General features: G+C 44.9%; 1 protein-coding gene across 3 annotated transcripts in view; it reads left to right on the top strand.

Moving 5' to 3' along the window:
• Nucleotides 1–12,415, top strand: part of KAT2B (lysine acetyltransferase 2B) — a 93,515-nt gene that overhangs the window by 65,282 nt on the left and 15,818 nt on the right. For all 3 annotated transcript variants that reach the window (XM_043873838.1, XM_043873841.1, XM_043873839.1), the window contains exons 9-12: nucleotides 1,605–1,741; nucleotides 3,947–4,155; nucleotides 5,512–5,638; nucleotides 11,756–11,866. In XM_043873838.1, coding sequence (XP_043729773.1) covers nucleotides 1,605–1,741; nucleotides 3,947–4,155; nucleotides 5,512–5,638; nucleotides 11,756–11,866 — 584 coding nt within the window. The remainder of the gene's footprint in view (nucleotides 1–1,604; nucleotides 1,742–3,946; nucleotides 4,156–5,511; nucleotides 5,639–11,755; nucleotides 11,867–12,415) is intronic.

Here is a 12,415-nt window from a genome sequence, read left to right as displayed (position 1 = left end):
CGTGCAGCACTGGGCCACTTCCGGGGGAGGCGCTACTGACTATTCTGTAAACTCCGCCGTTGAATTCAGATATAGCCCAGGGTGCTTTCTTATTGCAGCACTCAGCAAGCTATCCAGTTTGGGGCATATTGGGTTTAAACCTCAGCTCCAAAATAAATAGTTCACACCATTATTCTTGTGGAATTGTGGGATTTGAAGAGTTGATCAAATGAAGGAAAATATTCTCACTCACCTCCAATAATAACAACTAAAGAGTTATAAAAATACAACTCAACAAAAGCTGTTTAGTAAGTTGTCTCATATTTGGAAAAGCATCTTGTATGGACAAGATGCTTGACATTGCTCTGCTGCCGTTTAGCTCAGGATGGTGTGAATGCTTTATGGAGCCTGCTTACTGGAATTCACACCTGAGGAATCAGTTGGATTTGAGCATTTAAAAATTTAATTGTGAAAATAAATACGTTATGACAGAAGGAAAAAAAAGAAAAAAAAAACCAAACATGATAGTAGGACAGAAAGCGGCCATGTAATCTAAGGAGGAAAGTCGGGGAGAGTTCTCCGTGATTTTGCCTGGCCTTTTCCAAGTTGTGATACATTATGACATCCTGGGAATGAATGTACCTACTTCCAAGGCCAGGGGCCCTGCTCACTTTGTGAGGCATCATTTTAAGGCAAAAAAAGGATTGTGAGAGATCATGAGGGTCATTTTGTAATGACAAAAACTAAATTCACCAGCAAAGTGAAACAGTTCATGAGTGTATTTCCAGTATATGTAGACATATACACACATATATAACATACATCCACAGATGTATATATACATATGTCCATGCAAACATATATGAAAGAAGGACTTAACTATAAGGAGAAATGATCAAATCAACCAGAAGTTGAATACTTGAAGAAACATCTCTGATTAATTCATAGATCAAACAGACAAAGTTATCAGTAAGGACAGAAGCCCCACAAACACAATCAACACGTAGAGAGCACTGAAAATCGGGAAATGTATTTTCCCGAATGTGTACATTCTTTCCAAGAAGATGCTTAATTTACAAATAATTGGGCAAGTTTTAGGTCATAACTCAAGTTTCAAGAAATTTTGACCTTTGGTATCTTAAGGGCCATATTCTTCTGACCACAAAGGGACAATTAATCTCCAACATGGAGGTTAATAACCAGTGATAATTAGACTCCCCCCTCAATATGCACATGAAGAAGCAGTGCCTTAATAACTCATATGTCAAGTTAAAAAACTTAGTGTAGAGAGCAAATGCTCTTCAGAATGGTGGGCACTTGGGGGACTCCCTGGTGGGCCAGCAGTTAAGACTCTGTGTCCCAGTGCAGGGGGCAGAGATTCAGTCCCTGCTCAAGGAAATCCCACATGCTGCCCAGCCAATAAATAAGTAAAGTAGAAAAGAAAAAGAATGGTGGGCAGTTACTGCGACCTCCTCTTTCCCACCTTCTACCACACCGCTCCTCCCTGGTTCACGGAGGGTTGATGTCCACACCTGTCAGTGTTATTAGAAAATCAGTTGGATTAGTTGGCACATGCTTTGTGTTTAAAATAACCCATCATTTGCCCTTTTATTTTGATCATCAAGGAGAAAAGAGGAAAATGAACGACTCTCATGTTTTGGAGGAGACCAAGAAGCCCCGGGTGATGGGCGATATCCCACTGGAGTTAATCCACGAGGTCATGTCCACCATCACAGACCCCGCGGTGATGCTTGGGCCAGAGGTCAGCAGGGGGAACGCGAGCCGCCTGCGGGTGAACCCTGTCCGCTCTGTAGCCACTCCTGCTGTTGGGGACGGGGTGGTGTTGCCGAGGGAGCTGTGCCCCCTGTTTGCATGTTGTCTGGGGCTCAGGGTGGAGAGGCAGGCAGGCTGATGAGAGGTTAATTCCGCTGATGACAGCCACGTCGCGGGGAAACATAATCCCCACCGTTGAAGGCATTCCTCTTGCTTCAGCTTTTTATCTTGAAAAATTTAAACCCTCATAAATGTTGCAAAAATTCCGTGATAAAGATCCAGAGTCTCTTTATTTAGACTCACAAATGGTTTGCATGCCACGTTCACTGTCCCTCTGTCTCCCTCTCCTGTAAGCCATGTGGAACCATTTCAGAATTAGATACAGATGTTGTAACACTTCACCCCTAACTTTTTTGCATGTGTCTCTGAAGACTGAGACTATTCATTTGCATTCCCACAGTGTAGTTATCACTACCAGAAAATTTAGCTGGATTACAATATCATCTAATGTGTGGATAGGCAGTCTACAGCCTGGGTACCAAATCCAGTCCACTTGCTGGTTTTGGCCTAATGTACAGCCCATATCCAGATTTCCCATATATCCAAATTCTGTTGTTTATCATATATCTTCCTGTTGTTGGAGGATCCGTCTGGGGTCACATTGCATTTAATTCTGATCTCTTCACCTCTTTAGTCTATTTGGTTTATTCTAGAACAGTTCCCCAGCTCTCTTTTGGCCTTTTGTGGCAGCACCATTGTTGTAGAGTCCTGCTTTGGCATAAGGTCTCTGTATTTGGCTGTGTCTGTTTACTCATGATTAGATGCAAGTAAAGCCTTTGGGGCAAAAGGACTGCTGTCATCTCGTGTCATATCCAGGGGCAAAGCAGTTTAAGACGTTTCTGACAGCTTCCAGGAAATGAAGAAATGAGATGATTTTTCAAAACATCTGTAAAAATTTTTTTTGAGAATGGCTCTGCTGGGTGAAGGTATCCATGTTTAATTTGTCATGTTTCCTTAGAGATTTATTTTGTGCAGTTGAGGATAATTCACAGAATTGGAATGCTGTTAAGAGAGCGATCTCCTTGTAAGATTGTTCTTTCCATTTCCTTCTAGGTATCCAGTCCTTGGGACTTGGGACTATAGTACCTTTTGTTAACATGTCTGTCGGGGATTTAGTAGCTTCACAGAACAGTTTTGCTCAGTTTGTTTCAGCTGTGAAGTGTGGATGTAGTCACACATTTCAGGATTTGTTGGGTGGATTTAGTGGTGTCCTGAAGTTGCCTTGTACTGGTGTGCACAAGGCAACTGTGAAATTTTCAGGAATTTTGTGAGATGGTTGTTAAATGTGTTGGAAGCTTGAAATTGGCCATGGTGGCCGCTGGGCCTCCGGGTCAGCCATAGACCAGTGAAGCCGGAACGCGCCAGCAGCTGGCCCTTCTGCCTTGGGGGTCTGTTTGTTGAACATTGACCTGCACCCCACTGCGTGGGTTAAATAGGATGGGGCACAGGGTGCTGGGAGGAGGTTGTGCTGCCAGCTGGGGTTGAGAGTGGTCAACACAACACGTTTGCAAAGAAGACTCTCATCCTATGAAAAACAGGTGCTGGTAGTATAGACGTGACTGCCACTTGTGGGCCTGCAGGGAGAATTTGGGGTCTGTGACCCCAAGGGTGCTCAGCTAGACGGGAGTCCCAAAACCAAGGACTGGCAGGCTGTAGCACACAGGACAGAAAGTCTGCCTCCCCCATCAAATCAAGTCCTCACGCTCTCTGCCCGGCCCACACGTGTCCGCGTGGTCTCCCCCGCGTTCACCCCGCTGCAGTGTCCACATGGTCCCGGCCGTGTTCACCCCACTGCAGTGTCCGCGTGGTCCGGACTGCGTTCACCCTGCTGCAGTGTCTGCAGCTGCCGCAGAGGCCTCCTGACTTGCAGATCCAAACATGAGCTGTTTGGCCCTTCAGAGAGTCTGGTGATTCCTGGTCTGTACCGAGTGTCCATGGACACGTGGGAGACTCTGGTCTGGCAGAACGCTCTGCCTAGCTGTCTGTTTTGTTTTCATGGCTTGTGTGTTATTGGTTGGGACCCTGAAACCCACGAATAGGTATCTTATTAGCGCATGGAGGAGAGGCGCTGCCGTGAACTGCCCCTCCCGTCTTAGGGAGGGGCTCCATGTAACCTCCTGTCTCCTGCTCCCAGACCAACTTTCTGTCGGCGCACTCGGCCAGGGACGAGGCTGCCAGGCTGGAGGAGCGGCGGGGTGTGATCGAGTTCCACGTGGTGGGCAACTCCCTGAGCCAGAAGCCCAACAAGAAGGTGCTCATGTGGCTGGTGGGGCTGCAGAACGTGTTTTCACACCAGCTGCCGCGCATGCCCAAAGAGTACATCACGCGGCTCGTCTTCGACCCGTGAGTCCTGCCCCCGCTTTGCTTCCATCCCTTTGCTTTCCGCTTTCCTGATTTATTTTGTAAAATGCATTCTGTTTTTTAAGATTTTTTTTTACTTAAAAAATTATTTACTTTTAATTGAAGGATAATTGCTTTACAGAATTGTATTGGTTTCTACCAAACATCAACATGAACCAGCCTTGAAGATTTTTTTTTTTAATGTGTACCATTTTTTAAAGTCTCTCTTGAATTTGTTGCAATATTTTTTCTGTCTTATGTTTTGGTTTTTTGACCCCAAGGCAAGTGTGATCTCAGCTCCCTGGTCAGGAATCAAATGGGGGTTTGATCCCACCCTCTGCGTTGAAAGGTTAGGTCTTCACTGGACCACCAGGGACCTCATTCTCCTTTTTAAGTGAAAGAGGAACCGCTCAGGTAGTGAAAGTCAGTCACAGTCACCCACCAAGTCCTGCTGCTTCTCATCAGCTGTGCAGACAGTGACGTCACAACCACGGCCATGGCCAAAGGCGTTCAGATTAGTTTTCCAGCAGCTGATCAATTTTTTGTTAATGAGGCTTTATATTTTAAGCTGCTGGTGACCATTCTGTGCTTCATTCATTGCATTAGTGAAGGAATATATAAACATTAAGAGGATGTCCCAATTTTCTCATAGTCAAATATTCTGATTTTGGCATCTTAAGTAGGTTCCGTTCTTGCCTGAGTCTGTAAGCCCTGGCAAGATTATTGTGGTGTTAAGTTAACTTTGATCACCCATTGCATTAAAAATTGGGAAAAGACAGGAAAGAAAGCTTCCGTAATTGAATGCATTTTAACATACAGAGCCCAGTCGCCTGTGTGGACTGTGACCCATGCCCGTGACTGTTCAGAGTGACATTTTAGGCAGAAGGCCTGACGGGAGTCTGGAAGCCTGGTTTTAGCAAATCGTGCAGGTGGATTGTGTTTTCTTTTCCTTATAGCTTCTGTGGTATTTCTGAGTGAGAGTGAACTTTTCAGAAACGTGTGCTCAGGTCCCTGGCTTTTGCTCCCCCTGGGCTGCCGTCCTGGGTTCACGGGTGTCGGACGTGACCCTATTTCAGCACCAGTCAGCGCCTGTCCATGGGCTCTGTTCTTCACCTGGGGGCTCAGACCCCCCTCAGGTGGCTGGCATTTGGTCCTCAAGAAAACTCTGGGGACGTCTTGGTGGCAAGCTTGCTCTAAGACATCCACTTAAAGAATGTTCTAAGTGAGATGGTGACCAGACAGACGCGGTTTCCACAGAAAAATCAAAAAAGAACCCCCCTTCCTTCCAGTTTTCCTGACTGGTTAATGAGGAACACCCCGAACAGGAGGTGAAACGGTGACGAAATCTTCTTCTTCCAGGAAACACAAAACCCTTGCTTTAATCAAAGACGGCCGTGTCATTGGCGGTATCTGCTTCCGGATGTTCCCGTCCCAGGGCTTCACAGAGATTGTTTTCTGCGCCGTAACCTCTAATGAACAAGTCAAGGTAAGGCTCACCCAGGGTCTCGGAAGAAACGCAGGATGTGGTGCTTTTCACAAAAGCCGCAGAGCGTGGCAGGGTCTCCATGTCCAGAGAGTCCCAGACTCTGAGGAGTATCCTCTCACTGCGAGTGTGTGTGTGTGTTTGTGTGTGTGTGCGTGTGGAGGGCACACGCCTCCACATACCCACAGTCAGTCTCTACCGGGCTTTGTTGGACCTCAGGGTCGGGGCCGGGGCTGGGGACACCAGGCAGCCCCAGGAGCAGCTCAGGTTTAGTTTATGGCACGTGAAGAGGTGTCTGCAAACACTCTCAGTGGCGTTGGTGATTTCCATGTGTAGATGTGTCCACACACGCCTGGGCACACGGCACCAGCAGAAGGGGTGTGGTGCCATGTGGGTTAGGGAGATGCCTGAGGCGGCTCAGACCTCAGAAAGATTCCTTAGGACCTCGTGCCTGAAGTGAGGGGACAAGGGCTAAAGAAATCCTGTTGGGGAATTGATGAAAAATGTGAGTAATTGTATGACTGGGTTTTAGAAATACTCATGCAAGGTTTGGAACTTGGGTCTTTTGGGGAGTGTGAGTGTGTGAGAGACTGATCTGTATGCATGTGAGAGAGACGGACGGACCTTTGTGAGTGTGTGAGAGACTGATCTGTGTAAGTGTGTGATTCTGATCTGTGAGTGTGTGAGAGACTGATCTGTGTGAGTGTGTGATTCTGATCTGTGAGTGTGTGAGAGACTGATCTGTGTGAGTGTGTGATTCTGATCTGTGTGAGTGTGAGAGACTGATCTGTGTGAGTGTGAGAGACTGATCGGTGTGAGTGAGTGTGATCTGTGTGAGTGTGAGAGACTGATCGGTGTGAGTGTGAGAGACTGATCGGTGTGAGTGTAAGAGTCGGATCTATGTGAGTGTGAGAGTCGGATCTGTGTGGGTGTGAGAGTTGGATCTGCGAGTGTGTGTGATTCTGACTCGCCTTCCCAGCTGTCCTTGGCACAAGTCCCTCCCCAGGAACCAGACTGCCATGTTTACCATGCGGTTGGCTTTGCCATCTGCCTGGAATAGACCAGACTCCTAATTGGCAGGAAGATCTAGGTGATGTTGTGTCCTACTCTGTTGCTTTCATGAAAGTGGAACCAGAAACGTGTCTTCAGAGGGTTTGGTACTTGGAGAGTCCTAAAGTCATTCAAAACTATGGCATTTGGTGGAAAGATAAGTAGCTACTGAATCAGTAGCTACTGAGATAACGTATTGGAAAGTCTAAGGCAGTGCTACGCAATGATCTATAACATGATGTGCCCACGTCAGCCACATGTGAGTTTAAATTTTCTGTTAGCTACATTGAAAATACGGAAAAATAATTCTAAAAATATATACTTTATTTTACTCAGTATATCCAAAGTGCTGTCCTTGAAGCAGGCACTCAGGGGCCAGGAATTATGGAGACTGTTTACATTCTTTGATTTGTACCGAGTCTCTGAAATCCACAGTGTGTTTTAGACTGCACCTGTCTTGCTCTGGACTAGGGCTCTCTGGGCTTGGACAGTGCGGGCCTAAGGACACTGTTGCCTTCTTCAGTTACCATGAAGCAATGCCAGATACAAAAACCGAAAACGGATGATCTCTGGAAGGAATCGTGCTTGGCCTGGGGGCCGCAGCCAATGCTGAGGGCGCTTTTGGCTTCATTAACAGCTCAGCTCTGTGTCACAGTCACTGTGCCGACAACAGCTGTGGGCTCCTCTCAGAAAGCACAAAAGGGACTTTTGACGTTGACTCACAATGTGAAGCATCCAAGGGCAAACAAAATGCAGCAGTGTCACATTCATCCTTCTGACTGGGGGAGGTGAGGGCACACGTTTGCATGAGACTGACCTCTGCCCGTGTGGGGGTGCTTTGGCGGTGTGTCTTCAGGTGGTCCGCTCGCTATGCCTGTCACAGGTTCATTTATCCCTGGCCAAACTGAGAGACAACTCCAGGGTCCTGAATTTAGGAACTCGCTTAAAGAAAATTTGGTTGGGCTTTTTGTAGGGAGAGGAACTTGAAAATATGCCCTTGGTTTACAATTTCAGAAGAAGATTGCATAATATTTGTTTGCACAGAAAGCTACACCAAGCAACTTGTTTGGAAAGGTTGGTTAAGGTTGCCTTGGACACTTTTAGGATTCCAGAGGGTAACTAAAGGTGCTTAATATGAATCGGATGCTTTGTCTTATTACTTCCCAGAAGGGTAGTGTATTTTTTTTTCCCCCAAACCATGTAATTTTCTAAAGACTTAAAGGAAGGTGGCCAAATCACAAACTGAGCAGGAAAAGCAAAAAGAAAAGCCATTTTTTGTAAGTGACTTGAAAGTAGTTTTAGCAAATGAAGATTAATCTTTAAAAAACTGAATAGAATGGATGAATCTGGTGGAAGCCAATGGCGCTAGCATTTATTTGTGAAAACAGCAAGATCATAAGTGGAGGATTACAATTTTGATCTGAGGTATTAAAAATCTGGGCTAAATGGTACTTTAAAATTTGCATCCACTCATTTTAGAGACTTAAGCTTATATATAAATTCCTGTAATGCTTCAAATAAGATTTTTGTGTGAGTTTATCTTGCTTAGAACACATACAAGATAACATTTGAGAATTTACTTAAAGCTCCTAACCTGGTTTTAAAATAGATTATCTAACTATTTGGTTTTGACATTATATGCAACTTTAAAGTTACAGGGCTAATACTTATTTAACCATAATAAGCATTTAAATAAACACTGAAGTTACCAGGTGGATTTGGAAAGGAATACTTTTGGTGACAGTTGAAGTGAAGTGAAAGTTGCTCAGTCGTGTCCGACTCTGCGACCCCATGGACTGTACAGTCTGTGGAATTCTCCAGGCCAGAATCCTGGAGTAGGTAGCCTTTCCCTCCTCCAGGGGATCTTCCCAACCCAGGGATCAAACCCAGGTCTCCCGCATTGCAGGCAGATTCTTTACCAGCTGAGTCACCAGGGAAACCAAGAACACTGGAGCGGGTAGCCTGTCCCGTCTCCAGGGGATCTTCCTGACCCAGGAATCGAACTGGGGTCTCCTGCATTGCAGGCAGATTCTTTACTAACTGGGCTATCAGGGAAGCCCATGACAGTTGAAAATAAAGGCATGCAAAGAGGGGAAACAGTGCTGGGATGGAAAATAGAAGCATTTTTGCATATAATAGCTTAACTCTGTTGCTGCTTCTTTAACCAAGCAGATATTTGAGCTTTACTACTGCTGGTCACAATACTAGGCACACAGGATTCAAGATGAAAGACAGCCCCTACTCACAAGCAGCTGGAATCTGGAAATTCTTTGGAGAGGTGACGGATCAGTGGCCAGCGATAAAGACTATCTCATGCAGATTTTGAGATGCTGCTAACAACAGAACCATTATTGTTCTTCTTGAGTAAAATCCTTGGATTGTGGATGAAGGGGAGAAAATGCATAGTTCTATTCAGTTCAGTTCAGTCGCTCAGTCGTGTCCAACTCTTTGCGACCCCATGGACTACAGCACACCAGGCCTCCCTGTCCATCACCAACTCCTGGAGTTTACCCAAACTCATGTCCATTGAGTCAGTGATGCCATCCAACCATCTCATCCTCTGATAAATCCATTATTAACAATGTCAGTGATATATTAAGATGAAAAAATGCAGAATATTGGTTCTAGACGTTCCCAGGGGAAAACAACCTTCTGATAGTTATTGAGTATATACCAGGTACCTGGAATTGATTTACGTGCTGGAAATACAACAAAGAGAAACCCCCCCTGGAGGGTCAGAGGTAAAGAATCTGCCTGCAACGCAGGAGGCACAGGAGACCCGAGTTTGATCCCTGGATCGGGAAGACCCCCTGGAGAAGGGCATGACAACCCACTCCAGCATTCCTGCCCAGAGAATCCCATGGACAGAGGAGCCCATGGGATTCTAACAGTTTTATTAGCTCCTTACAAGGTGGCGTATACAGCAAAAGCCTGTCTCTCTTCCATCCGCTGCATCTAGGTTTCATCAGAAGACTCGTTTCTTACTGATCCCTAGACGTTACTATTCCTCTGCACACGCAGTAGCAAATCCTTCCCTTTTCTCCAGTTTTTTTCCCCCACTTTTCTTTAAAAACAAGATTTAATTTTGTAGGCCATGTACAAATACATTTCCATGTAAAGCAGAAATCCCACCCGCAGTCTCCCGTCCAGCCCATCGCCCTTCCCAGCCTGCTGTCCATACGCTTGTTCTGCGTCTGTGCCTCTTTCTGTTTTGCAGACATTTTCTATTTAACTGAATGTGTCCAAAATACAGTCATTTCAATATGTAATAAACGTTGTTAATGAGAGGTGTTTTTTTTTTGTGGTGTGTATTTTACACTTGCACACCTCAATTTGGACTTATCATATTTCCATTGCTCAAAAGCTACACATGGCTAGTGGCTGCCACTTTGAACAGCTACTCATATACTGCAATTATGAGTTTTATGTGTTTATTTTCCCCATTTTACTCTCTTCTCCTTAAGAGAGCTTTCCTTCATCCTTTAGTCTGAGTTACATTCAGACTTGCAGAGTGTCAGTATTGTGACATGTTTGGGAAAAGCTAACATGTCTATGGTCAATACCAATGAAAGAATAGTTTCCAGAATAGGAAGACAGTTGTACTCTTTCCCTATGTACTGGTCAGATCATCCCCTGGATGTTATGCTTGGTTTTGGGATCCGTGCTCTAGACGTGTATTGTTACACAGGAGCAAGCCTTGAAAGATACGACTAACATTGAGATGGGGTCTCCAGTCATGCGTACGAGGCAGGACTGAAGCCTCGATGAGGCGGGACCTGGGACCTGGGAGGTAGGGATGGACATGGGTGATTTTCAAGGGCTTAGGGAGTTGTTAGGAGCAGGGAAGAGTCACTGTTATTCTAGGAGCAGAACTAAGGTCAATAGAAAAAACAAGGGGTCAGATCACAGGTGAAAATTAGAAAGAACTTCCCAGCCACAAGAGTGGCTGAAAACGAACTGGTCCAAGGACTCAGTGAGCACCGTAAGCTGGAGGTTTTCTAGCGGCTGATCTCCCCGAGGTAGATGGCAGAAGACTCCTAGCTTCACATGGGGAAGAATTAGACCAAATGACTGCCAAGACCCTTCTCCAATATGGTGCTGTAGTTCCATGACATCATACCTGTGAGCCTCTTTGAGTTCTTTAGAAAAATGTGTCATCAAATTCTAAAATATTGATGTAAAGGTATTCGTGTCTGGGTTTACTTTCATCTTCTTTTTATGAGATTCTCAAACCATCCCTTTAAATGTATACATTTTCTTTAAGTTTTGTCCATCACCAAAAAACTTTACTTTTTTTTTCATATTTCAATCATTAATTTATTCAACATTGTTCACTATTTTCGCTGCTGTTGTTCAGTTGCTAAGTCATGTCCAACTCTTCACGACCCCATGGGCTTCAGCGTGCCAGACTTCCCTGTTCCTCACCATCTCCCAGAGTTGCTCAGATTCATGTCCATTGAATTGGTGTTGCCATTCAACCATCCCATCCTCTGTCACTGTTCTTAGTTACTTCCTAATGTCTTCTGGCTCACTCAGCACTTCGGGGCTCCTCAGACTTTGCTGGGAAAGGTCTGAAAAGACCAAGTTGAAAATCCTTTGTGTGTGATGATACAGTTCTTTGAAAGGATTGCTGACTTCTTGTATATATGAAACACTTGGATTAGTTAATATTCTAGAAAAGGTTAGCCCTTCTCATTTACATTGCTCTTTTGATCTCAGGTTCTCAAATACTCTAAACATAAGAAGAAATTCATGATCAATATTTACTCCAAACACCTCTATTAATATTCAGCCTGTAATCTCTAGGTGTGAATGAGCAGCTTGTAGCTTTGGTATATTCTTTTCTAAGAGCCAGAAACTTGTGTTTTTAAGTGATGATTGTATTTTGATTCAACAATTTTGAATTTTTTGGCTTTGCAGCTCATTTTCAAAGTTCAGAAACTCAAGAAGGGTATTGGTATTACATTGGTAATACATATGCCTAAATTTGCCAGTATTTCTCAGTGAAAATGTAGGACTTTCTTTTGTCCAGAACCTAATATATTTGTCTGTATACTGACTTGCCCATAGGGCTATGGAACACACCTGATGAACCACCTGAAGGAATACCACATAAAACATGACATCCTGAACTTCCTCACCTATGCAGATGAATATGCAATTGGATATTTCAAGAAGCAGGTGGGTTTTTTGGCTGTGCAAACCTGCTCTGCCCTTCCTTTCCTTGATATGCACTCAAGTAGCTTTCATGCAAATAAGTCCTCCCGCAGCAGTGTCTTTTCCTTATAAGGACACACATTTATTTTGCAAGCCTTAAGCCAGAAGTAAACTTCAGTCTGGATTAGAGGGTGTGACCAGCACACCATCAGTACTAAATAAATGTTTGAGTGAATGAAGGGATGTCATCTGTGAGTGGGGTGCACTGTTGTACCACGACAGTCTAAAACATGGTCTCCCCAGGCTGAGGGGGGTTCACACTGGGGGACTGGAGTTCACCTTGAATGAGAGAAATAGATTTAATCTCTGGAAGGCAGGGTGCGTTTCTGATGGCAGAGAGGAAGTTCTGACGTCACAGAGGGCTCCAGACAGTCCTGCTCCGTCAGCATGTGGGTGGCTGGGCGCTTAGCCGCATCTTAGTTCTTTCTACTAGAAGTTTCATCTCAGCCCTCTGAGGATTCTTCTGTTTCTTTGCCCTTGTGGCTCAGTATGTGGGACCCTCCTTCCCCGACC

This window comes from Cervus elaphus, chromosome 19, assembly GCF_910594005.1.
Source record: "Cervus elaphus chromosome 19, mCerEla1.1, whole genome shotgun sequence".
Lineage (NCBI taxonomy): Eukaryota > Metazoa > Chordata > Mammalia > Artiodactyla > Cervidae > Cervus > Cervus elaphus.
This window is presented reverse-complemented; position numbering and strand designations above follow the sequence as displayed.